This window comes from Scatophagus argus, chromosome 13 (assembly GCF_020382885.2).
Source record: "Scatophagus argus isolate fScaArg1 chromosome 13, fScaArg1.pri, whole genome shotgun sequence".
Taxonomy (NCBI): Eukaryota; Metazoa; Chordata; class Actinopteri; family Scatophagidae; genus Scatophagus; species Scatophagus argus.
The window spans coordinates 14905817-14931807 of record NC_058505.1 but is presented as its reverse complement, the minus strand read 5'-3'; the positions used below and the strand labels follow the sequence as shown (position 1 = coordinate 14931807).

Here is a 25991-nt window from a genome sequence, read left to right as displayed (position 1 = left end):
TACTCCTTTTAAAAGGAAAGGACTGCTTAAAGCTGAATTAGAAACACCTATTTTTAAGTGGAAGGCAGCATTCTTTGGATGTCCTAGCAGAAATCTTTTCTCTGCCAAGGATTTGAGGAAAATAATGTATGTTTGTTACATTCCAGACATGGAAGTGAGAGCCCTGTAATTCCTCTGCACTCAATTACCCCCTTCAGCAAGGGGGACTGCGTCAGCAGTCTACCAGTTACCTTTCACCTACTTAGTCTGGGCTGCAGACAGGAGAGGGTTAAACCAGCTCCATCTTTGTGATCTGGCCCCGGATCACGTACAACCTACAAGTTCCCCTGGTGGAGGCATTTAAAGAAACCCCACAGCCCGCAATTTGGACATTCTCTGTGCTGTGAACTTTACCCTAATTCTCACAGTCCTCACGCCTCCCAGTAGATTTGCTGAGGATCACCTCAGGCCAAATCATACCCATGTTCCTCTCCTGATGTGCTCGACGTCGTGCCACTGACTTCATTCACTCCTCACATTACCCCCAGAAAGACATCCTGATACACTGTTTTTACAGTAGCTGTTAGTAATGTTGTTTTTCAGGGGAGCAGTATTTACATTTTTAACATTACTGGGATTATTATGAAGTCTTAGGATTCTAATTAAGTTTAGAAAAATTAAGAAAATTATCCCCCCCACCCATGACAGGAACCTGACTGTTTTGCTAAAGCTACATAATTTTACACTGGTATCTCATAACCATTGTAATTTTTTTAGTAGTGCCGATCAATTTACGCTCTTTGATTTTGCCTGAGTTCTTTCTCAGTATTGTGAGCATATGGGCTAAGATTTCATGTGCAGATTTAGATAATACAGAGACTTAAATCACACTGAAGTTATTTTGATGACTAACACGGCAGCAAAGAAAATAAGAAAATTTATATGGAGCTCAGTAGGGCGGAGTAAGCGATAAACAAATGATTGGGACAATACAGTGAGGTTACAGGACATGAAATACACTGAGATCTTCTCTTCATGACTGTGAATTAATAACATAAAAATGATGAGGAGTCAGCTCTGTAAACATCTGGGTTTCATCTTTCATTGACATCACTGTGTGGGGTCCACTTACAGTGAAACTCATTAAGGAATTTGTCACTTTCACTTCCATAATCCAGCTTGGTCAATCTATTTTTACACTTCAGCTCAAATCAGTCCAGTTTATAGGAAATGGTTTGCAAGATTTTTGCAGCTCTGTTTCAGACTGACTGCTATGAATATTCATTGAACTGTACTTCATGGGTTTAATCTGGGCTCTGTTATAATTATCTACCAATTTCAGGGTGTTCCTGTGCTGATGGTTGGATTAGCTCATTTATTCAGAAACACTACACATATTACACTTTGTTTTAAATTGCCAATACTTCACTATAATGGAAGGAATACATTTGCTCCACTGTGGGGGATATCAAATGTTTCATTTCCTCCAGTAGATAGTGTTGTCTCTGTCTCTCACAGTGCTGATATGAAAAACAATCTTTTTGTTATATCATGTCCCTTCTCCGCCTCTGACATGAATAGTTAGCAGAGAGGTGGAGGAGGGACAGAAACCTGAGAGTAACTGCACCCCTCCTTCTCCTCAGCTGGCCAATGGCAGCCAGCTCTCAGCTTCAGCTTCTGGGCTGTGAAACTATATAACAGTAGTGCTGTGACTCTTGAGCCGGGAGACTGAGCTCACAAATCCAAGTCTGGACAACAGGACAGGACACTGCACACTTCTGCAACAGGAAAATATACTAGTTAAAGCAAGCTTTCAACAGTTTAGGATAAACACAGCTATGAAGACAACACTGGCAACTCTGACTCTCTGCCTGGTGGTGCTCATGGCCACAGGTTTCCCTTTCGAGAGGAAAGGGGCCTCATCCTCCGGCACTGCTGCCAAGGAGAAGCGTGTACAGTACGCGGCTTGGGATGATGTAAATGTCATTGCCCATGGCCTGCTGCAGCTGGGCCAGGGCCTGAAGGAGCATGTGGACAAAACCAAACTTCAGATGAGGGACATTTCCAGCAAGCTGAAGGTCTTCAATCGCACTGTGACCGAACTGGGGAAGGAAAGCCAGAGGCTGCGAGTGGAGGGGGATGCCCTGAAAGCTCGTGTCCAGGGGCTGGAGGACAGAGAGAGCCAGCTGCTGAATGTCACCGCCGAGTTGAGGGAGAAGGCTGAAGAGATGCAGCAGGAGAAGAGGACGATGAGTGAGAGAATGAGCCGGCTGGAGAACAGGGTGGACAGCATGCTGCAGGGAGACGCGGTGCTGCCTGATGCTGGTGCCAAGAACAACAGCGATGTCCGCAGCATCCAGGTGAGAACGCAGAAAGTTTCTGTCTTTGGTTTTTTTTTATTATCACAATATGTTTGGGAAGGTAGAAGCATGTTAAGGAGAGGAGATAAGAAGAGACATTATTTAGTTTGAGAGGCAAATTAAGCAAACGTAGTCTTTCCAGTGTATGCAAAATATGAGTCATATGCTCATCACTGAAAGAGATTACCAAAAAGCCACACATGGTACAAAAGGTTTTTATACTGCAGCAGATGTCTAAACGGTCTCTTCATGCTAATGGAAGTACAGTGTGCATAGACAGGTTTTATGGTGAGGGGGTTGCTTTCTCCCTGAGCTCAAAGACAGTAAATCAAAATGCACAGAGGGCAAGCAGTGGGTGGTGGGTGCAGTGGAGTCGATGGGGGTTGGTTAACAAGTCTGCACAGCACGGTGGAAGAACGTGCAGTACGTGCAGGGAGACACCAAAGGCTTCCAAACAATGGGATCTGCAGGCATCCACTGCAAAAATGTGTGAATCATTTTACACAGCTGTAAGACTTAACAGTCACTACACTATTCGGCCATATGACACAGCGGAAGGGACTTGTGAAGCGGTGCGTGAGTCTGAAAGGCGTTATAGTGACATGGAAAATCCCGCGTTATGAGGGAGTTACATAACCACGCCACAGTCGTTGGAAAGGACAAATGCTTGTCATTGAGGAAATGTAATGTAAATGGAAATGTGTCTGGAGTCTTTGTATGAGGCTTTTCAGTGAAGCCACGCGGGTGGCCCGTTTCTTGTGTTAATCCTGGTGTTCATTTGATGAAGTCTTATAAAGTAAGACTAAGGCGCCATGAACACGTTTACGCACAGGCATGGCGTGAAATAAATTTGATAAAATGTTAAAGGTGTGGTGCCTTTCTGTTATTTTTTTTCTGTCAGCTGATGCTGGAGGCTCAGAACAGACGCATCGATGACCTGATGGAGCGGATCAGACTCCAGCAGGAGAAGCTGGACAAGCAGAATGTGCGCATCAGGACGCTGCAAAGTCAGGTGAGGAAGCAAAACAAACATTTCTGCATCCCACATCAGTAACTGTTGTTCAGTGTTTTGTTATCTATTTTCTACAGTCTTCTCACGGATTCGTAACTTTTTCAGGTCCAACAGTCACGACAGCGACCTGCACCCCCGAGGAGCAGCAACGCGGACGCCTCTGTGCAAAGCGGCGGCGCGGAGCAACACGACTCTCCAGTCGGTAAGTAAAGCCAGAAGGCGTCCGAAATCCCCTCTTGGCGCCGTCTTAAGTCGACTTCACATAGTCTGACGCCAAATGTGGCAGGCCATCTGTTTAGCCAGGCCACAAAGACGCTTAAATCACTAGCAATTAAAATCAAGGAATCTAATCAATTTGGGACAAGCTTCTCAGCTCAGCGTGACGCCAAAAATATCAGTTGATGAACTTCTCGCAGAAGTTGCCTTTCAGCCCGTGAAATCCCAATGACATCATTTCAGCAAATACAGGAGAACACTGACACAGTGAACCGAGGAAAACAATATTTTAAAAAGTAAATGAGGCCTTCTAGTAATATAAACTAAAAATATATATTACACAGGTGTAACTACTTATCCTTATTTCAGATTTATTTCAGTCATCTCGACATAAAAAGAGAAAAGGGAAATTCAAACTGCCAGAGTGAGACTCTGTGTAGTCAGAGCCCCTCATACTGTGCCTTACAGTAATTGTTAAAGGAAGTAAATGATGCCCTCTGTGTGCAGCCACGCCAAGCAGCTGCTGCTCCCGGACCAGCAGACATAATGAATGCTTTCATCCAGACTGTACTGGATACACACCAACTGGGGGAGAGTTGAGACATATGTTCAGCTTCCTCAACCACAACATTTTGGTCTCATTTAAGAGGATGAGATGAATGACAGGAGGAAATGTTGAATAATACAGAGATCTATGCATGTTGAAAATAGGGAAGATTGGAGCGAATTTCAAGTTGAATTTCTGTTTCCCATGGCCACTGATGAGAAGTAGGTGAAGGGTGAACATGGCTGAGGCAACGGTCAGCCAGTACAAATCACAATAACACCTTAGAGCTCTGACATCAGCAGGATTTCAGGAGTGAGGAGGAAAAGAAACAAGTTTCTCTGGCAAGGTTTCAACTGGGGGAAAGTTCTCTGTTCTCTGAGAGCATTCAGTCAGGGTCACACAGCTCAGCAGGATTACTCACACTGATCATTTCTGTTGTTTGAGGAGGGAGACCAGGGAGGCTTTGTACAAACCTAGCATGCAGTGCTCCTCAGATTACTGTCCTTGTGCCTGAGCCAAAAAAACATGGAGGGAAAACGAGGAGGTAAATAGGAAAAGGCAATCTATATTTATCTGCGAACTTTGCACAGATATTCTTCACTGTTTTGATGACTCTTGACTCCTCCCCCTTTAAGACATTCATGCACCTTTTTGTGTAAAACAAACATTTGTATGGCCCACAAGAATGAGCAACCTTTCCCCTAGATCTGTCAGGGAGTCAGACATCCCTCCTCCTCCTCCTCCTCAGTCATCCTCTCCTCTCCTCCCCCAATCCCTACACCCAACCACCCTCCCCTCATCTCCACCCTCACTGCCATTGTAATGAATAAGAAGTGTGCCAAAGTTCAGGAGAACCCCTGACCCCGAGGCAGACTATAGCCACGACTGACCACCATGAGTTCATGCCACTAGAGGAAAGGCAATAACGCGCAAATGATGTTTTGTGGCTCTGCGGTCATCTGATGTGTTCACACTGAAACAATTCATAGGCAATTATCCAACAAAACCACAAAATAAAATGACATTTTTATTGTATTTGTTTTTTCTTTTTTGTTTTGAAAAGATTAAATAGCGTCACACGATGATGTCATTCATGATAAAAAAGGATTACAAAAGGGGTGCTCTTAGTCTCGTGCATCATTGGGCATGCGGCGGCTTCAATTGACTCCACAGTACCCTGCTTGGTACCCCCCCCCCAACACACACACACACATCCACCACCACCACCCTCTGATCACTCCCCATGCATGCACCAGCCATGAATTTCTACGTCACCTACTGGCTGCTGTGCATGTGAGGGAGGTGTGATGAGCCAGAGAGGAGGGGCACCAGACCCACAGGGGGAAAAAGGGGGTTGAGGAATGTAAAGGGTAGTAGTGTGTAACTCAATAGCCTGGTTGGGCCTGCTTGGGAACTGGGAGAAGGGTCATATTTATAACCAAAAAAGAAGTTCTCACTCTCCCTAATGTTATGGCTGGATCAAAGGCTCTAATGGGTACACACGTATCTCAGACTTGTTGATAAGTTGACTGAGAAAGATAGTCGTATTTGCAGACACTTGGCAGAGAAACATGTTGCTGAGTGATTCCCTGGCTGTAAATGACCTACTTATGAATGCTGGATAAACAAGTTGAGATTCACAAATCCCTCTTTAAAACATGCATATGCCAGAGTTACCTAAAACTGCTTCAAAACAGGAAACATGAACATGAAACAAGATATTTCTAGTGACCCAGAAAAAGTGCAGCCTCATTTTTGTCCATCACAGTGCAACAGATCTGTTGAATACGTTGTGTATGAATAGCATGGGCAGCAGCTCGGGGGGCTTGGGAGTGATACTGTACAGAACTGTTTGTCTTAACATTGTTCTGTTTTTTTGTCCTTCTAGAGGTGGCATCAGACTGTCATGAGCTCTTTCTGAGAGGAGAGACCACCAGTGGAATCTACACCATCCAGCCACTGAATGCAGAGCCCTTTAAAGTCTTCTGTGAGATGACAGCTGGTAAGCGGAGAAAATCTTCGTCTCATATTGTCCTTTCCGTTCCGCTCACTGCAGGTTGGACAACATTGCAAACTTAGGCAATTGATTTCCAAACTGCACAACAAGCTGTCATCTCGTTCAATACAACTTCTTTCTGATAAACCTTTTCGTGTCTTTCTGTCCAGATGGTGGGTGGACAGTGATACAAAGACGGCAAGATGGCTCAGTGGACTTTGACCAGCTATGGGAGGCCTACGAACAGGGCTTTGGCGGCCTGAATGGTAAATGCTCTTTTGACTTTGATCGCACTCTCACTAACTGCAGAACTGGACTGGACAGGTGCTAACCAGCCTTGCCAGGGTCAGATTAGTTCACACAGCATTACTGTCTTTTAAATCCACTGCATCAGAGAGCGGGAGCTGACCTTAGAAAGTATCTTACAACTGATTTGTTTTCTCAAAATTTCTCTTCCTCTCTTTATCGTCTTCTCTAGGGGAGTTCTGGCTGGGTCTGCAAAAGATCCACTCCATCACTAAAGACAGTGGCTACATCCTCAACATCAAGCTTTCTGACTGGAATGGTGACTTAGCATCTGTCCGTCTTCCCTTCCATCTGGGTGGAGAGGAAACCAAGTATTCACTCCAAATTCAGAAGGCTGACTCTTTCAGCACTTTGGAGAGTTCACTGGGGACTGATGCCACCGCTGGCCTGCCTTTTTCCACCCGCGATCAAGACAACGACCAGAAATCTGACACCAACTGCGCCAAGCACCTCTCTGGTAAGTGGTACACGACAATACGATGATAAATGCTTCCATTTGTTTATTTTCCTGTCTGGGGCAGACCTCAAAAAGCAGCACCTAACCTGATATTGTCCTTTGTCTTCATAGGTGGCTGGTGGTTCAGCAACTGCGGTCACTCCAACCTAAACGGTAGATACATCCAGAGTCCTCCTCCCAAGCACAGACACCAGAGGAAGCAGGGCATCTTCTGGAAGACCTGGCGGGGGCGCTACTATCCTCTGAAGTACAGCATGATGATGATCGCACCTGCTGCAATCCAAAGCAAGTCATAAAGAATAGAGGGAGACTGAAATAAAAAAAAAGTCGAAACAAAGCAAAGGGGTACAAAGAAGTAGATTTTGGATTATTCTTTCTTCTTCTTGGTGCTTAGTCATTGAGGCAGTGGTTTTCATCTTCACTGGTTGTCTTCCTGCAAGAAAGACCTCATACCAGAAGCCAAGCCCTCAACGCTGAAGCAAAGAGAAAGAGGTTCAGGTGTTCATTGCTCTGTTATCCGAGAGCAGATTCTTTCCCTGCAATGTTGAGCGACAGACGGAAAAACAGAAAACATGCAGTGGAAACTTCTTTATATGTTGTACCTTTGAAGTTGCAGGGTTCCCTAGACAGGAGAGCAACATAGAGCGAGTCCCGGCTTGTCCACTGTGGTGTAAGCCACAAAGGATTTTCAACAAGTCGAGACGCATCACCAGACGTGGTATCAAATATGCATGCATGATGTTTTAATGTGGTTCTGTGGCAAGAAAACAGCACTGTCAGCTCAAGAGCAGCTTGAGAATTGCTATAAAGCACGCATGCAGGACTGAAAGTCAGGCTGATTAAGCAAGCCTTTTAAACCCAATGGTGCGGACCAAATGGTGACTTAATTAAAACAAAGAGCCATTTTCCACATGAACATGATGAGATTAGTGTTCCAAGCATTATGTAAGGTTATAAATCACTGTAAACTAGGATTACGATGCAGAAATTGTGTTAAGACTGATGTTGGAAAAGCAATTTGTGGGGCACTGAAGACGGTTTCAGCCTTTTGTACAATATGTTTTCTGCCTGCAGTTTTGAACCAAATTAAGTATATTATTCACTAACTACTTTTTCTGTGGAGATGCTGATGATTTTAAGTCATATTGACTTCTTTTAAGATGAGAGACATGGTTTTGTACATAGTGTATGAAGGAATGTCATCTGTCTTTACAGATGTATAACTGTAACTGATTTGTTGTGGCATTATCTGTTGTCCTCATGTGTTTGCTTTTGTAGACGTTCCCTTTTCTTATTTAAATACTGTAAAGAATCAATATATTTCCGGTGCTACCTGTTTGTAATTTATATTGTCTTTGTTGTGTTTACCGAATGTAAAAATGTTTTTTAAAAGAAAATAACCATTTTGGCCACACTGAGCCAATAAAATTGACTTTAACTAAGATTTACCATTTGTCTGTTTATTATGTGCCACTTAGAGAGTATCCACAAGTTTGTAACAAACATAAAGTAGTATCCTTGCATTAAACAACTGAAACAATTCACAAATATTTCACAAAAACAAATATAATACAATAATATTGTGAAGATATGGCCACAGCAGGAGTCAAATGGACAGGCTGATACTCATTTTGTCTTATCAAATGTTAACTAATAATGAAAGCAAAAGAAAAAAAATGCTGCAAATACCAAATTTGTTCACCATGACAGATGGAAAAATTTTTAATTTTAGTTAATTTAATTTAAAAAAAATTATGAATTTGTGGTTTAACAAAGAGGATATTTCAAATTGTTCATTGTTCACAGAGTGCTGTATTCCACATACAAGTGAAACAAGATTTGCCTTTGATTGAATTTTTAGATTTGTAAAAATTATCCTCTGACATAATTAAATAGTAAAATAATGATTTTTACCAAAGTACCCAAACTTGTCTGGTTCAATTTTCTTTGGAAGCCACCTGCAGGCACAAACCCATACGGCAGACCTGCACCAGTCACACATGCCACATCGCTACGGATTGTAGAGGCTCAATCACATTACCTGGAAACAAACCTCAGGAGCATCGAGGTGTCAGCTTGAATTCCTCATCTCACCGCTTTCTGCCAGCCTTGCTGTTAATGGGCCTCATCCAGACTGATCCTCTGAATACTGACAGTGTAACAGCCGGTCAGATGAGAGGGTGCTCTGTCCTGACATCTCCTTTCAGGCTACCACTTAGGCCAGTGAAAGTCGATGTTTTGCTGTCATACATCATGGTAACAGCAGTGGACAAGCATTTGTCACTTGCACACATTAATGCAGAACATACTCCGCGAATACTGTTAAAACTGCTCCGTGAGTATAATGAAAACAAACAGGTGCTGGCAGGCAGAGAACATAGCTAGGATTAGCTTTATGCTAAACCAAGCTAACTGACCTTTGGTTCTAACTTCATGTTTGCCATACGGAAATGAGAGTGGCACCAGTCTTCTCATCTAACTTTCTGCAAGGGAGCGAATTAGCATATTCCCCAAAGTATCTAACTAATCCTGCAAGTGCTGAGATGCCAAGTCTTCTCTGTTAACACGTGCTTGGCGGAGGGTCATACAGAGGCTGAGCAGCAGGCTGATGATAAGGCAGAAGATTCCCTCATCTAATGTCTGTGGTGTTATCAGATCAAGGTTAGGCATCAGTCAGCAGGATCTCCCTGTTTTTGAAAGGATACCATGGCAACTGTGCTGTCCACAAAGGGAGGGTGCACAAGGACCAACATCTGCAGCTTGATTACTATGCATGGCTCTGAGTGCTTGAAAGCCCTTATTGTTGTAGCAGTGGTGAGTTCTGGTCAGGTGCAGCTCTCGTGTGAACAGAATGACAAGACATGAAGGGTATAATGGGGGGTTAGAGTTGAAAATCAGTATGGGAAAACACACTTTAGATGAGTACATTTCCTCACAAGGTAACATGAAACATAACATGCTTGAAAAAGAAGACTGCATGTGATTGATTCATACATTTATTCATTATCATGTACAAATTGTATTCCGGTGGTACAAAGCTGTTGTAAGACTCCAGTGCTCACCCTCTTGTTGTCTTTATTGCAGTAAAAAAAGGAAATACCAGCATGATAAAGAGTCAAGAGGTACTTTGGCAAATATAAATTATGAGTTAAGAAGGCAAGCAGACGTTTCGAGCACTGTAATGCGAGGTGAAAAAACGAAGCGAAAATATCAATGAGCGGCTTTGTCAGCACTCATTAAAAAGAAAAAAAAAAGAATAAAAGTCCATAAAACGTTTTATTTTAAACAACACACACTTAAAACAAGTGGACAAAAGGAAGAGTCTCGGTTTTCTTCCTTTCTTCATTAAATTGACTGCAAGGTGCAAGGTGCAGACTCGCAGAAAGTAAGGATATTACAGTTCTGAGTTAGTGTGCTTCTGAGTGTCCATGAATGAGATAAACTGTATTTTATATGTACGTAAAGTGTGGAAGCTCGTGTCTGCAAATATGTGTACAGATTCTATTTCATATCTGTGAACTGTAACCCCGTTCCTACCACTGACTCGAGTGAATAAAACAGGTGGAGCAAGGGGGTAAACAAAACGATAACATTTGGCAAAAATGGTAGCGGAGGTGAAAACATGGGTGAGCAATGAGTCAATGTGACACAGCCTGCAGATATTTCTCCATATGTCCTTGTCTTTGTTCAGCTTTCAGGGTGAGACACCAAATCTCTGTGCTCGTAAACCATACCCCAGACTGTACACAGGGGTGGAGTGGGGTAGGGGTGGGGCGATGGAGGCGGGCGGCGGGCATGGAGAAGACCAAACAAGCAAGCAACAGAACAAGAGACAGAGAGAGCGAAAGAGGGGAAGAATAGTGGAGAAGTTACATGACTAGTTCATGGGAGAGAGTGGCTAGTAGCTGCAGGGTGTGTGATAGTCTCTCGGTGGCAGGGCGAATGTTCAGGGATGGGGATGGGGTCGGGAGGTCAGGGAGACTAAAGACTGGCTGTGAGCTGGAGGGGTAGAGGAGAACAGAGGGGAAACAAGACTTTACTTCTCCCCTGTTGTCTCATTTCAGAGGTATTGTTGTAGAAAGTGCAGCAGCATTATCTCGTAGTGCTCTCCAGACTCAGGGCACCGAATACTGTGTCGCTCATTGGGGTATACCTGGAAAATTGAAACAGGATGATGAAATTGCATACTGATGTGTACTGCATGTCTGTGTTATGTAAAATCTGAATTGGAAAACTTGTGTCACTCTTATTTTAGAATCCCGAATATGATGAATACATTGTACGTGACTACCATTACATAGTACGGTGGTCTAAGCCAATATAAAACCAACATATGGATCATTTCAGGGATAACCATCACATTTACAAATGTTATGTAAATTATGACCTAGAATGGAGATCAGATTTCACTAAGATGCATTTGTGGGTGAAATAACTTGTGACACTAACCTGAAGCTGGTAGGGCTTCCCGGCACGGATTATCTGTGACACTAGGAAGTTGGTGTGGAAAAAGTGCACATTCTCATCTAGAAATCCGTGGAGAATCAGCAAACGGTTGGGCCTGGAATGTTGAGGATTACACGGTCACAATATGACAGCTACAACAGTCAAGAAATACAGCGCAAACCCTGGAATCCAGTAGTCAAAGTCTCCTGGCTCCTTCTTCATTTAAGACAGGAAGAACCTTTAGAAATGCGGCAACTTTGTAGTTTGAGTTTTGCGGTGCTCCGACATGCCATTTGTGAGGCCATGAGGGTGTCCTAAATACCTCAGCACAGAGGCCTGATGTTGCCTGCCATTTGCATTATCCGAAGTATTTAGAAGTTTCAAGCACTAGACTCAACAATGGTAACCCCACATTAAAAAGCACTGTTGCCTGTTTATTAAAGTGTTTGTACTTACTCGCTTGGCAGTTTGTCCACATGCAGCGCCACAGAGCCTTCCTCGTAGCCCTGCTGGTTGTTCTCAGGCACATCCATGTAACGCTCTGTGTAGCCTGTGTCGTAGGCCATCCACACAGTCACAGGGGCGCCTGCAATAGCCAACTGGAAGGAAAACAGAATTTCGTTATGCTGGGGAAAAAAAATGGAAAATAAAACATTTAAAATCATCTCCAAATGTGAAATTTCACTCGGAAGGCAATTCAAAAAAAAAAATGCTACAGGAGGAAGGTACAGGTTGCTGGAAAATGAGTTAGTTAGTTAATGAATTAGTTTCAATAATTCTACAGTATATCCTGATGTTAAGGCTCAGTTGGTTGTAAATTCTGACAAAAATTAAATTTTCAGTGCCTGTGATGTATGTGGAAAAATCCTTTCTGAGTAAAGGTTAACAGTCAACATACTGTACAACACAGACACCATGTGGATGTATGTGGAAACTACATCACAAGTTCAGTTGTGACACTTTATATATTAGGAATTAAGCAATCAGTTCTGTTTCAAATGCATTACACAATCATAAAAGAAACAAACTGTGGTCTGCTTTTCTTAAAATTTCTCTCTGAAGGAGACAGCAGAGAATCAGAAACCTTGAAGATGTTGGGTCGCTGGATGAGGCCCATGAGAGAGAGGAAACCGCCGTACGACCAGCCGTGAATGGCAACACGGCTCAGGTCCACAAAGTTAAACTTCTCCGCCACATACTGCAGCCCCTCCACCTGGTCTTCAATCTCCACCTGCCCCTAAAGATGAGAAAACAGAATAGACTGCTATTTAACACTGCCAACCATTTCTCTTTTTATGGCATAATTTTTTGTTTTCTTACAAATGTTTTTCAGTGCTCCTGCTGATTAATTTAATGACCTGACTCTTACTTTACCATTTTATTTTTTAGGGCTCCTTCAAATTCAAGGCCCCGCTGACAGGAGCCCCTCCCGTCAATGACGACCACAGCATAGCCCAAAGAGGCCAGTGTGTTCAGACGGAGGTACTTCATCCCTTTGAAGGAGTTGTTCACCAGCTGCACCTGAAAACACGTACATACAAAAGTTTTCATGAATAGCGTTTCCATTTTATGATAACTGACTTTTTTTTTTTTTTAAACCAGGAACATCTGATTAAATCTGACAGTGAAAATAACTCCCTCCTCACTTGTGTTCACACCAAACACAAACCGAAATTTTCACAAAGCGCAATTATATACCGAGTCAATGCGAAGCGTGTCGGTGAGATTTGAACACGTTCAGCTTGAGTAAAAAAGCTGCACGTCTTGCAAGGCTTTGCGGAGTGTTGTGTGCGCAGAAACAAAGAAAAAAAACGAAGAGAGTCTCATTCTCAGGTTATCAAATACTGACACTTGGGCTGGTGATGTTCACCATCAGCAGCCTTCATTTAATTATTTTTATTATCTGGACTGATGCTTCAAACTCTTGTCCTAAATATATAATACATAGGCCACGTTTACTACATCGAATGTTCAAAATTTTATTTCATGTGCACAAGACACAATAATTTCCCATGTTTTTGCTAATTCATGAGATTCATAAGATGCACAGGAATGCCAACTCATCAGTAGTGAAAAAGCTGATAAAGGTGGCGGAGAAATGTCTTTAAATATCAGCTTCAAAATGAGGATTTACTGATAATTATAGCACGAGGATATAGAGAAAAACACACCCTACAATTAATGTAATCTTACTGATACAAGAATAAATAAGAGAGTGCAGAACCAGGTCTTAAGTCTCCTGAGTTAGTCTCATATCTCGTGACTTATTTTGGATTCAAAACAGTGATTTTCACCAAAAGTTGACCAGTTTGCATCCCTGCATACAATTCGATCCCATGTTTTACTTAAATTTGTGCACATAAAACCAGGTTAGGAGTTAGATTAGGGTGTTTCCACAGTGTTTGGAAAACCAAAGGCGCAGCTAGGACTACTTGTTGTTGTTGGGCTCCATTCACAAACCTGTGGGCCTCCATACACAAAGAGAACAGTGGGATGTTTCCTTCCAGGCTGCAGGTTGTGAGGCTTGTATACCATCCCATAAAGCTGGAAGCCTGACTTCCCCGGAAAGTCAAAAATCTCAGGCGGACTGTAATCTCCTGGACAACCTGTAAGACACGTTAACATGTGGTCATTATCTATCTATCAGAGATTGTACGTCTTCTTGGCCTGAAACAAAGCATCTGCAAAATCATACACTAAAGCACACACTCAATGTTATTCTGGAACCAGTACTGCAGTATCTCATCCTGCAGTACAGGAATAATTAACCTGTTCCCCAGTACTGCAGTATGTCATCCTGCGGTACTGGGAAACAGGTTCATTATTCCAGACAAGTTAGTTCAGGAACTGTTCTGCTATCTACAGCACCATTCTTCTAATTCCAAAATAAGGTGTTTAACAGATAGATAGCACAGTCATGTTCAGTAGCTCAGGGGGGGTAGTTACTATAAAGGGCTAGTTACTCTGTGACCCCTACACTTCTGCAAAAGCAGAAACACAACCATATACAACAAGGCAGTAAAGAATTGCCATGTCACTCCTGGTACTTTTAATGGCGTTTAAGGTTTTAGCACCACGTTATCTGATTGCTGTCAAGACTGTCTAGAGGACGCCGCTGTGGATCGAAGTGACTGTCCTTGATCTAATCGAAGCCAGACTGCAACCCTTCCCTACAGACTCGTCTCGTCTATTGATTGTTCCAAAAATAAAACCACAGACAGTTGGATAACCTTCACACTAGGCCAGACTGATGTCTAAGAAAAGCAAACCCAATTATGTTAATACTAACTCTGCATATTGAATCAGTCACAAACCTTCTAGTTAGTCAAGACACATCCTATTTACCTGGTGATTCCATCATGCTGGCCCAGAACTCAGGTACCACGTGTAGTGGGTCACTTTCAGAGTTGGTCAGTTTGTAGACATGAACACAGGGAGGCGTACTCACATTGCTGTAGTGGCTGACAAAAAAGTCAAAGTTCTGCAGGGTGGGAGAGTGAACAGAAAAGCAAAACATTATAAATATACAGAACGATTCAGCAAGGCAAATAAGGGAAGCTATACAATAAAGAACAGAAAGGCTGAAGGAAGAGGAGATGCAATTGCAACACTACACCACATATTACATGGATCTGTGTTACAAAGCTGCACGTGACCTAATGTCAGCACAAAACACTGCTGATAGGCAACAGTACATTCATCCCATATACCACAGACTGTCCTGTCACTCCCTGGTTTTCACAGCTTTATTCGTGTTTCCAAAGTGCTTTCCTTTTCATTGTTCTTGGTGGTCTCCCTGATATGCCTAAAATTATTCCAAATCTTCCATTTCCTGCACTTACACTAAACACAGAACCTGCATCATTTGTGTTAACCTAGTTCTGATTTATTTGCGATTTAAATCATAATAATATTTGACCTGACATATTACTTGTATATAACCTTCAAATTCACATTACCAATCTGGGAAAATATGCAATCAGCAACCCTTTTGGAAACATTCTACAAGAAAATATTTCTGCACTACCACTTTGTTTGTTAAACGGTTTGCTTTTTGAAATATTACAGTCAGTAGCAGGCTTGTAAAGAAACGACTATCTACAAGCAACAAAGTTTGACGGATGAGCTGATATGCGTGTATGGGTAGATAAAGAGCTGCATTAACGACTAAATGAATGGAGTAATGAAATGTGCATTCATGTATTTGGACGAGTAGGCAAACAAATGAATGGTTTTACCTGACTAACAGAGCAGCTGTGAGAGAAGCCGGGCTTGGTTAGTCTGACCACATCTCCAGGTGAGTCATAGCTGACCACGTAGAGGTGGTGCTCCAGAGGAGTGTCTCTGGTACCCTGGAAGTACACCAGGTTTGATGACTCATTCACCCAGATCTAGCAAGGGAGAGAGAAGAGAGCCAAGAGAGGAAAATGAAAAGACAGCAGCTATTAAGAGATGATAAGGAACTTTATTAAACTTGGTGAATTATCTTTAGAGCTCAGATTAAAGTTATGTCAAAATACTTTCTGAATAACTTTCTAAAAAAACACCTGTATATCTTTAATAGGTATGACTTATATATTAAACACTGGCAGACTTTGACTAACCTTAGAACCATGTCTTGCCAGCACTTCCCATTCTCCACTGGTCAGTGTAACCTCCTCCTTGACTGCACATTTGAAGTCTCCTGTGGAAAACAGATAACAGAATCATCATGACCCTTGACATACCCAACACTCTGACTTAAACCTTTACTGATTATTTCATATCTATTTTTTTTCCAAATAAATGCAGAAGCATCTCCTGGTCTCTTACCCTCTGTGTGCTGGTAGCCCTCTGCCCAGTGGTAACAGCCCGGTTGTAACAGAGATGTAATTTTATACAGATGGCTGAAACCTGTTTTAGACTCATTTACCCAAATGAAAGTAAACTCATCTTCTGTCGTTTGAATAAATGGATAGAATATATCATGTACCTGCAGCAAGAGAAGAACAGTCAGTTACTTTTATTACAACAAAAGAACCTTTCCTCACTGTAACCACTGCTTAATTAGAAACAGCACAGATATTCCATTTAAATGTGCACTGTGTGAAAAACCTACATTGATCCAGACATCAGTGGTCTCTTCATAGATTATGTATGGCTGTATGTTACTGGGCATGGCCTCCAGACTCTCCTGCCTCTGAGCTGGGTCATCTGTGACAGGGATGAAGAGGGCTAGAGGCAGCAGGACCAGCTGCAGTTTTCTCTGACTGCGGTCCAGAAGCACCGCCCAGCCACTAGGGGCACACAGAGGAGATAAAACTCAAAACATTGCTTTTTATGGGAAAAGATTAGTTTACTATGGAAACAACTGCTCTATTAGAGAAAAAAAATCATAAACATAAGCATATTGTCCATTAACATAATTTTTAAGAGAATTAGGGCAGTGTGATATCACCAAATCTCATATTTCAGTATGAGTAATTTCATATAACTCTACATATCACAATACAGCATATTTTCTGCAGATTTAATAAATAAAAAATGACGACAAGGAAAGACCTTTTCTTTAACATTTTGAAATGTATACTTCTTACATACTTCAATTAAACATGTAGGAAAATACACAGAAAGACACAACTCTTACATAGCTGGTAAGAGGTTAGTGAGTCTGCTCAGTGTTTCCCACAGAAGGACAGTGTAACTACAGTAGGACACTTAGTGCTTACTCACAAACTACATACATCTCCTCGCAAACTATGTCACAACATTAGAAGTCCCAGTGCCTTCTGGTGCTTTGTTTTGATAATGACCACATCACTGAGTCAACAGAACCAAAGTTACCGTAACACTTACTATTTGCCATCACTCGTCCATCCTACTCTTGCAATGTATTCTGTCCCCGGAAACAAGGAGGTAAAAGGGATGGCCAGTTCTTTATCTTGCGTACTCACAATCTGTACGTACAACCATACACACAGATTAGGAATGACTGATTATTATTCTGGAGAAGAAGAAAAAACATGTTGCAACTGCAAAAGACTCACTCTTCCTTGATGGTCTGTCTTGATCTCTGCCAGTTTAAGTGTAGCCTGGGGATTTTTGCTACCTGTAATTATAGAAATAAGATGACAAATAAAGCATTTCACAACTCCAAGCGTGTGTGTGTGTGTGTGTGAGTGTGAGTATAGAGCTACACTGACCTGTACGTGGATATCTATATGCATCTGCTTTCCGCTCTTCCAGTGCAGGAGATGGAACATGAATAATCTCTACTTCTGTCTCGTCCACCTCTTCATACAGCAGGTGCACCGTTTTACCTCCATTAGGGTCTGATGGGGGAGAAAAATCATCAAACTGTAGAACTGTATGGTCTGAAAACACCTATTACTTCTAAGTTAGTTGCGTTCCTCAATTATGTGAACGGCCTGAGTATTCAAGCTACCAATTGCTGACCTTCTACCACTGAGGGATTCCACCAGTAGCCAGTGAAACGGTCAAACTCTTCTTGGATGACAAATGTAGCTACACCTGCAGACTTGGGGTCCTCCTTAACACTATCCACACCTGGATGAAATTAAGCAAATTAGGGGAAAAAAGCTTTAATCCATGTAATGTTACTGGTACAGTGCTGAACATAAAAATGATCTAATGCTGTCTAATACTAATCATTTCCAGCTTTATGATAAGTTAAAAAGGACATTTAAGCATGTGAAAATTCTGATCGCTTTACATTTTACTGCCTACTAAAACAATTCAAATGAAACCCAGAGCCTTCAGACCTTTGTGGCAGTAAGTGAGCCTCCTTTCCTCGCCCGTCTTGATGTGGGCTATCCACAAGTCATTGTTGTTGATGAAAGCTATGAAGTCAGGATCTCCAGGGCAGATCTTGGGGTCCATGCGTGTCCCTGAACACTGGGTCTTGATCTCCACTGGCTTTACAGGAGCAGACTGCTAAAACCAACATACACAATATTAGTCAAAGGCAAAGTGAAAATTGACTTTTGGATGTAAAGATATAAAAGAAACCTGTTTGATGCAAGCATTGTTTAGAACGACAGTTCCACAAGCGTGAAAAGGTACAATAAGTACAGAGGTGACACCTCCTTCAGATCTTTTTTTTGCACATCACCATCAGCCACTATCAGAGCCAAGTTCTGCTCATAGTGACAGACTGTAAAACATCCTATCAATACTGATCAATCAGCCAAATCAATTAATTGGTGAACCTCTAGCAGACATGTTCACTTTTAAGACTTGACAAGATTAACAACATTCCTGCTGAAATGAATGTCATTTCTGATACTCAACAACTTCTCCAGCCTAACTTGTGGGGGAAATAACATCCTATGCACACAAACGTGTTCAGGATTTGTGATAACAACAAGATAAACATATAAAAGAATTTCTGATTTGCCCAGTTTGTTCACTCAAATTGTAACTCGCTGAAATCACTAAGAGGATGAGGTACCACAGACACACATCCCTTGAACTCAGCTGAGCTAAAAATGGAATTAAAGACAATGTAATGTATAGCACATTAGAACTCAGAACCCTACTTGAGAAGGGTGGGCAACATTCAAGAAACACCATGAGACAAAACTCGGCAAATCTGGAGTAGCTAACACAATCATGAAAGTACAAATACAATGTAAATGGGGTCATATTTGAAGATGTACCTGTTACAGACAGTAAATACAACAATCACACCATCTGTAGCCAAGATTCACACTACAAACAGTGGACAAAAACACTAACAAACACACAGTGACAAGCAGAAGCCCCTGACACACAGACTACAGATTTGAAGATTCCCACAAAACTTATTTGGTATCTGTGACAGCTATGAAAAACCTGGAGGATTTATACCACATCTGTCATCTGTGTTCATGCACAAAGATCAGCAACTTGGTACAATTTAGCACAAAATCCAAAGCCCTGGCAACACAAAAACGTAGTGTGGACTTGATCTGGTCTTTCCTCCCATAACATCTGCTGCACTGCAAGGTTAACCTGGTGCCACTAGCACATCAGCAGTTGTAGAGATTTAAAATACTTTTAAGACCAAATCATTTATAATTATTATGGACACACAAAAGTGCATTAATTGTCATCAGATTACAATGCACAGATAATCAAGGAAACCTTTAGTTTGCAATGTTCTATGCTAATAAAGTAGAAAGCTTCATTAATTGACTCACAGTAACAGCACAGCTCTACATAGCAGGTACTTAAATCATCCTTACTGTTAGGACACATGAACACATTCAATGTACCAGTCGCATCTCACAACACACATCTGCACCGTGGAATTTGTACCTGCATTCTTTTACCTTTGCCTGAATTAAACTCATCCCGAGTATCTAAGGATTCCTGATAGAAGAAAAAAATAATAACAGCAGTGTACTCACAATGAAGCCATTGGTGCCTCCATCCTGACAGTAGAAGAGGCTGTTGCTGGCCTGGAAGAGGAACAGGCCGGTCTGGGCATGGTAGTCATAAGAGGTGATACCAAATGCTCCAAGACGTTTACGCTCTCTCAGCAACTCCTCTTCTCGAGAATAGGCCCCTTGATGTGGCGTAGCCTTAGAGAACCAACAGGAAATCACATGTACAACACATGATGAGCGGAGGAGATTCTGTGTGCCCAAGTTTGCAGGGACATACAAGTTTTAGTGTTCTGTGCTAATATATACATTACTACTGTGAAGCAGTAATAATGTGTATATTAATCTTTCAAGTTTCAGATCTTATGTCAGGATGCTGAAAACCGAAATGCTGTCACACCTTGAAGGACTCTCAAAATCTCAATATTAAACTAAAATCAGGCTACAGTCAGTTTTCAAATGGGATTGCTCGATAACCAACTGTGAGACACCATCACACTGAGCTGTTTGTATTGTGTTTGTATTAGCACTGCACAAACAGAAAGACAGGGAAAATTCACCTGGAAGTGATCCAGCATCTGTTTCCACGACAACACTAAGAGGGCCTCTTTCCGGATCTTCTTGGGGATTTCTGAATAGAGTAACGAGTTTTCTCTGCTTCCATAAGGCATTCCTGTTGGGCACACAGAGGAGAGTCAATGTCAACGTCAGCAACAACAAATAAAAGGCTCATAATAACTGGAGAAGAATAAAGTCAGCACAGCGATTGTTTTAATAACATGAGACAATCACACTCTTCTGCACAGAGCTAGAAAACATCACTGAGGTGTAGTGAAAGGAGTACAAAATTAGTATAATGGGTAGGGGGGTGTTCTGCACCATCGTCAAGCATCAATCATCTTACCGAGGTAGTACAACCGGTGGGAGTGGGGTCCATTCTCATCCTTTTTCTGTACGAACTGGAAGTCATGGGGAGCCTTGTTGGCGATCATGCCAGAGTACTTCCTGCTACAGTGGATAATGTCTCGGAGGCCCTCCCAAGAGTGTTTCTCCACAAAGAACTGAGATGGGACATCCTCCATCTCCACCACCTCTGTGCTGTCTGAAAGGCCGTCCACAGCCGTCATGCTCACCGTCACACAGCTGGATGTTGACATTAGAAAAAAAACTGATAAGAGGTGCAGAAACCCAAATACACCTGGACTGGTGCATTCCTTTCATGAAACTGGCATTTTATTCTTGATTATTCTAATTAAGCATGAAAACAGTTGGGGAAAAAAAAGAAACAAAGTTTTTACTGTACCTTTTCCAGATACCTTCTTTATTGTCACAAAGTTTTACCTTCTTGACTCTATGCATTCACTGATCAACACGCCTCACTCCGATTCTGTAACCTATGAATAAAGCACAGTACTGAGATCAAACTCCAAAATCAGAACTAAATAAGTCATTCATTATGAGTTTAAAGTGTATTGACACAGAAACATGGAGCCATGTATTTCAACTGCAGACCAGAGTGACAATTAACAATCATAATCCTTGTTAAATCCCTCTGCTCTTTCAGTCTTTGGTAGCACAAACACAACTGATAAGTCTTTAACTGTGCTGAAGGTGAAGTACAGGGTATAGGGAATACCCCACATTCCTTCTTTTTATCCCTCTGTGTTGGGTAAGGAATTAGTGTGACGCAAACAGTGGTGAGAAAAATCATAAACTACAAATAACTGAAGTGCCATCCTTATGTTACTCCTACATAGTAGCAGTAGGTTAGTCTCTTACTGCGGTGAGGCACCTTAAATGTATAAATAAGTGACACTTAGCTCACAAGGAATTCAACAACCAGCAAAATACTTCAGCTTGAGTCACCAGTGTCCCTAAAGAGTCAATTCAACAATAAACAGCATCACAGGTCAAGCTGACACCTGGAACATGCAAGGTAGTTCTGTACGGCAAGTGAGCTGACGGAAATGTATTTATGAATGAATATTAGCCTAAACGTGTACCTAGTTGTGTGCTTGTACAATAGGAAGTGCGTCTATCCTACTGTCTGTAACACTGAAAAGACTCTCACGAACATTAAACTTTTATTTAACGTGGCCTCAGTGTATTATGTTAAATATGATAAAATTGGAAACAATTCCACTGCAACTTGTAAGAATAAATGGACAGGCCCTCTTTGACTGTTAACGTAACTTGAGACGTTTCATCAAGCTCATTGTAAGAAAGGGGAACAAGTCGGGTGAAATAGTAAAATAACGTTTAACGTGAACAGTTCGCCTGCTTACAATAGATCTTTGTTCTCGGGTTTCAACTACACATTCACACTGAGAAAAACACCGGCAAATTCATTTGTGTTAACGCTAGAAACGGCACTAACGTTACTTACATTTGGCAGTGGATGATGAAACCTCAAACTGCCAAACAATGACCGTTGTGTGTCTAGACTTAAAAAATCTTGTTTACCTACATTTTGACAGGACAGTTCCCCTCTGTCATTTTCGATTTGAAGCTAACTAACGTTAGCTAGCTGCCTAGCTAGAAGCAAGCTAACCGCTAAGCTAACGGTTTCTGGTATGTCTGTAAGAACAGACGCTTAGATGAGTGTCTCTATGAAACAAGCTGAAATTAAATTACTTACCAATCTGGCCACTGTTTCTTTAACCAAGTTACAGACTTTATTAGCTTGGTGTGAATAAACAGACTGTGCAACCGCTAGAGGTTGTATCCATGGCCCAGTGTGGCCACACAGAATGTAGATGGCTTTTAGATCGGAAAGAGGAGGAACCTTAGCCCCGGTGGAGTACACACCGGCGTTTTTTCAGGGCCGCACTGCCGCTCTGAGGAGGTGTCACTTAGAGTCTCTAACAGAAAGCTTACGTAGAATACGTAAAAGGGCGTCAGTGCTGTGGCAGGATGGGACATTATCCAGGCCGATTCCTGCTCTTCATAAATTTATATCGGTTTTTTATACAATACACATTAACGTGCGCTGTTCTAGTAAACATGCTTGAAATTTAAAATTCTACCCAGATGAGCTGCTGAGACAGTTGAATGAAACTCAAGAGCATAACCAATAAATCATACCCAGTGTTTGTTGGAACCCACTGGAGTTTATCACACTTGAGTTATTACATGTTGGTCATCAATTTATTTTCTGCATCTCTGCAGATGTCATAAAGTGAGGTTAAACATTCACTGAACATAACATATAAATACAGCCTCAGAACAATTTCTGAGTATTATTTCTCAAATCCACCCATATATGTAATCAAGATACCTTAACATGTCAAAAGCTCAACCCTGAAGATAATATCCTTTAAGAATTTCCCTTCAGGGATAAATAAAGGAATTCTGATTCTGATTCTGTACATGAGCAGTTCATTGTGAAATGGTGAAGAAAGCAAACAGACACGTTTTGTTGAGCAACTTTTTCTTTTTATTTATACAAAGAACACAGCCATTCTACTTCAGAGGGATGAAACGAGAAGAATGTGTGGCTCCAATACCAGGGCGACCGTGCTTGACTGGCTTGTAGGTGATGGAGAACTCGCCCAAGTAGTGACCGCACATCTCAGGCTGTGGGGATGAGAAATATGTTATTAACAAGATAAATGCATTGGGTACACTTACAACAACATGCACAGTAATGTAATGTTTTGAGTAAGAACCCTTTCAGTAGTGCTTTTGACTGGAGGAGCTAGGAGTCTGTGTACTCAGTTGCCAATACTTTGTCATTAAATTGTGTGTTTATGAGGGCTTTTGTCAGCATTAGCATTCTGAGGCGTGAGGTGCCAATTTGATGTTCATAGTTTGAAGATTTTCAGCCATTGCATACAGTTTCACATTTCCATCATTTCCGAGTGGCAATTTTGGCAAGTGTCAGACTGTATTTCAAGAATACAGCAATGCTATGTGTATCATAATACAAGGCTGACAATTCAATATATTCAACGTATGAGTTCGAGAATCTATACAGCATCACAAAACAAAATATTGCATTCAAGTGTATCAATATTTTCTTTCATCCCTCGTAGGTATAATATGGAAAACAGCAATGACTCATACCAAGCTGGCTAGAAGCATAGGAGCACACAGGAATTGAAAGGTGAATTGCCATTTTCACTTGATGAATTTCACAATAATTACATCATCCAGATGTGTAGATGAATACTGATGATGCTTGACTGATGACTGATTTTCTTATGTAGATTTATCTTAATGCCTTTCATTTGCAGCAAGTCAAAAATGGTTCTGTATGTATAGTGGACCTATATTGTTACTTAAACAATCTAATGGTTTCCATTATCCATTTTCATAATCATCATCTTGCTCAGCAGAGCATTCTTACACGTCAAGATAAGCATTTAAGTTTCAATTTGAAGCCCACTGCCATGACATTAACGACAGGTACTGGTTTATTTGACAGGGCACAGACCCAAACTAATGAGGAATTATGACAAACTGTTTCACAATGCATTTGCAGGTATTGGTGCTTTGACTGACTTCTGCTCTGTGAACATGAAATAAATATCCAAACCTCAGCCTGCTTTTCAAATCATACCCATGATATTCACCTCCAGTGTCAGCTTTGCTGGAACTCCAAGAGGCATTCATTCACAAAAATGTAACCAAAATGAAGGAGACGAGGTCTAAGAAAGCCTCCCCTCCCATCTGACCAATACTATCTCACCTTGATTTCAACCTGGTTGAAAGTCTTGCCATTATACACTCCAACCATGGACCCGACCATCTCAGGCAGGATGACCATGTCCCTCAGGTGGGTCTTCACCACCTCTGGTTTCTCCATGGGGGGAGCCTCTTTCTTTGCCTTGCGCAGGCGCTTCAGGAGGGACTGCTGCTTGCGGCGCAGACCACGGTTCAGCCTCCTCCTCTGGCGGGCGCAGTAGAGCTGCATCAGCTGCTCACTGCACAGATGGACAAGTGGACAGTAATGTCAGTTATATCAAAACTGATTTTGCTTAGAGAATGCAGAACAGCAATACAGCACAATGGCAGCTATTCTGAACTTGGCCATCTGAACATCATTAGACGTGGAGTATCTGCAACTGTCCGTATCATGGATGCATTTGTATTAGTCCCACCCTTCAACTTTAACCTTTGAATCTGCACACCATCCAATGTGATGGATTCCACTTCTAAGAGGGGACAAACCCAACAACCCACCCATTAAAGGGATGCGCATGGAACAACATTGTTGGATAGAAAGCCAGGACTTTCAGCGTCTAGAAGAGTCCAATGAATCGGTTACGAAAACGTAGTACAGAAGCTCCAGTCGACCACCATGCAGCCATAGCTGCTCAACCTCAGTAGTGTTTTACTTACTAGGACATGTCCAGAAGCTGGTCCAGGTCCACACCTCTGTAGGTGAACTTCCTGAAGGTACGCTTCTTCTTGATCTCGGTATCCGCCTAAAAGTCACAGACATCATCCCGGTTCAGTAAGGAGCTGGTACAGATAGCAGTTACTGAACAGTTGCGCCAATACTTCTGCGGAAACTGAATGTAATATCACTGATAAACATCTACACATCGGCGTATTAACCCTTGCTAGGTCCAACAATGACATTCACAGGACAGCTCGTATTTATTTATTGATACAGACTTCGTTGAACCACCGGGTTAGCCTAGCCACAGACGGCCATGGCTCAAGCTAAACCAGGGCCTATAAACATTGATTTATCTGGCATTATCAGCAACGATTTTCTACTGAATGGTTAGTGAACGTTTGTTACTGTCGGATAATATCACCGGCTACCCAAATCCATTCGTGTACAGCTCTGATGTACATAGATTATATTTTGACAAGCTTCTCGATCGGTAGAACACCTACCATCTTGCCTGATGTTCCGGGGGAAAAGAACGGCCAGAAGTCTCGTTAGGCCTAATATCGCGCGATTTAAACCAAACATCCGGTGATATCTTCCGGCGTCATTCCCCACTGTGAACAGCAGGTGGAGCGGTTGTATAACAGCAACAGTTTCTGTCTACTTGGTGCCGTGTCAAGTTTCTACCAACGTGTCCCTTTTTTAGAATCGTTTTTTTTAAATCTCACTGTAGCTCAGTGTCAGTTCTCCACATCAGGAGGAAGAACAAAAAAGACAGTTGCAGTTCCGCTAAAGACAAACAACTCCGACTGAATATAACCAGAAGGAAGCTGAACATACCGTCTACCTGTTAGGTTATACGGAACAAAGAAACCGTAAAGTGTCGGTTCGTCCAAATATAGAAACATGCATCATTGTCTCTCTTCTCTGTTGGCGTCTAGCCACTCAAGCGGTTCTGATTT

At 42.0% G+C, this 25991-nt stretch overlaps 3 protein-coding genes across 6 annotated transcripts; 1 reads left to right on the top strand and 2 right to left on the bottom strand.

Annotated features, from left to right (window-relative positions):
• Positions 1–1678: 1678 nt before the first annotated feature.
• Positions 1679–8317, top strand: angptl4 (angiopoietin-like 4). The gene is made up of 7 exons (XM_046408286.1): positions 1679–2339; positions 3241–3351; positions 3457–3553; positions 6003–6116; positions 6281–6376; positions 6589–6873; positions 6985–8317. Exons 1-7 carry the CDS (start codon positions 1818–1820, stop codon positions 7167–7169), a joined length of 1410 nt encoding a protein of 469 aa, XP_046264242.1. The 5' UTR covers positions 1679–1817; the 3' UTR covers positions 7170–8317.
• A 1534-nt stretch (positions 8318–9851) lies between these two features.
• LOC124069277 (dipeptidyl peptidase 9-like) lies at positions 9852–22534 on the bottom strand. 4 transcript variants are annotated; one of them, XM_046408284.1, is made up of 22 exons: positions 22324–22534; positions 21511–21559; positions 20989–21079; positions 20590–20828; positions 20246–20358; positions 19710–19883; positions 18081–18252; positions 17755–17865; positions 17502–17630; positions 17346–17407; positions 17155–17255; positions 16418–16595; positions 16132–16291; positions 15924–16003; positions 15558–15710; positions 14665–14800; positions 13780–13925; positions 12694–12840; positions 12404–12556; positions 11776–11918; positions 11323–11434; positions 9852–11026 (listed from the first exon to the last, which is right to left on the bottom strand). In XM_046408284.1, the coding sequence occupies exons 3-22, from the start codon at positions 21042–21044 to the stop codon at positions 10934–10936; spliced, it is 2658 nt and encodes an 885-aa protein (XP_046264240.1). In that variant the 5' UTR covers positions 21045–21079; positions 21511–21559; positions 22324–22534; the 3' UTR covers positions 9852–10933. The 4 variants fall into 4 exon arrangements, with proteins under 4 accessions (XP_046264240.1, XP_046264239.1, XP_046264238.1 ...); XM_046408283.1 differs by having other exon boundaries at positions 21526–21559; XM_046408282.1 differs by lacking the exon at positions 21511–21559.
• A 564-nt stretch (positions 22535–23098) lies between these two features.
• Positions 23099–25610, bottom strand: rps15 (ribosomal protein S15). The gene is made up of 4 exons (XM_046408733.1): positions 25536–25610; positions 25029–25114; positions 24376–24610; positions 23099–23261 (listed from the first exon to the last, which is right to left on the bottom strand). Exons 1-4 carry the CDS (start codon positions 25536–25538, stop codon positions 23148–23150), a joined length of 438 nt encoding a protein of 145 aa, XP_046264689.1. The 5' UTR covers positions 25539–25610; the 3' UTR covers positions 23099–23147.
• Positions 25611–25991: the final 381 nt, after the last annotated feature.

What these genes read in the sequence shown, in the direction of transcription:
- angptl4 (XM_046408286.1), top strand. Translation starts at nt 1,818, where the DNA reads ATGAAGACAACACTGGCAACTCTGACTCTCTGCCTGGTGGTGCTCATG. An exon ending in TCAGGACGCTGCAAAGTCAG is followed by an intron (nt 3,352 to 3,456) that starts GTGAGGAAGCAA and finishes TAACTTTTTCAG; the next exon opens with GTCCAACAGTCACGACAGCG. An exon ending in GCAACACGACTCTCCAGTCG is followed by an intron (nt 3,554 to 6,002) that starts GTAAGTAAAGCC and finishes TTGTCCTTCTAG; the next exon opens with AGGTGGCATCAGACTGTCAT.
- LOC124069277 (XM_046408284.1), bottom strand. Translation starts at nt 21,044, where the DNA reads ATGCATAGAGTCAAGAAGGTAAAACTTTGTGACAATAAAGAAGGTATC. An exon ending in AAAGAAGGTATCTGGAAAAG is followed by an intron (nt 20,829 to 20,988) that starts GTACAGTAAAAA and finishes GTCAACATCCAG; the next exon opens with CTGTGTGACGGTGAGCATGA. An exon ending in CAGCATGATGGAATCACCAG is followed by an intron (nt 13,926 to 14,664) that starts GTAAATAGGATG and finishes CGTGTCTTACAG; the next exon opens with GTTGTCCAGGAGATTACAGT.
- rps15 (XM_046408733.1), bottom strand. An exon ending in CAGCTTCTGGACATGTCCTA is followed by an intron (nt 24,611 to 25,028) that starts GTAAGTAAAACA and finishes CCATCTGTGCAG; the next exon opens with TGAGCAGCTGATGCAGCTCT. An exon ending in TCAACCAGGTTGAAATCAAG is followed by an intron (nt 23,262 to 24,375) that starts GTGAGATAGTAT and finishes TCATCCCCACAG; the next exon opens with CCTGAGATGTGCGGTCACTA.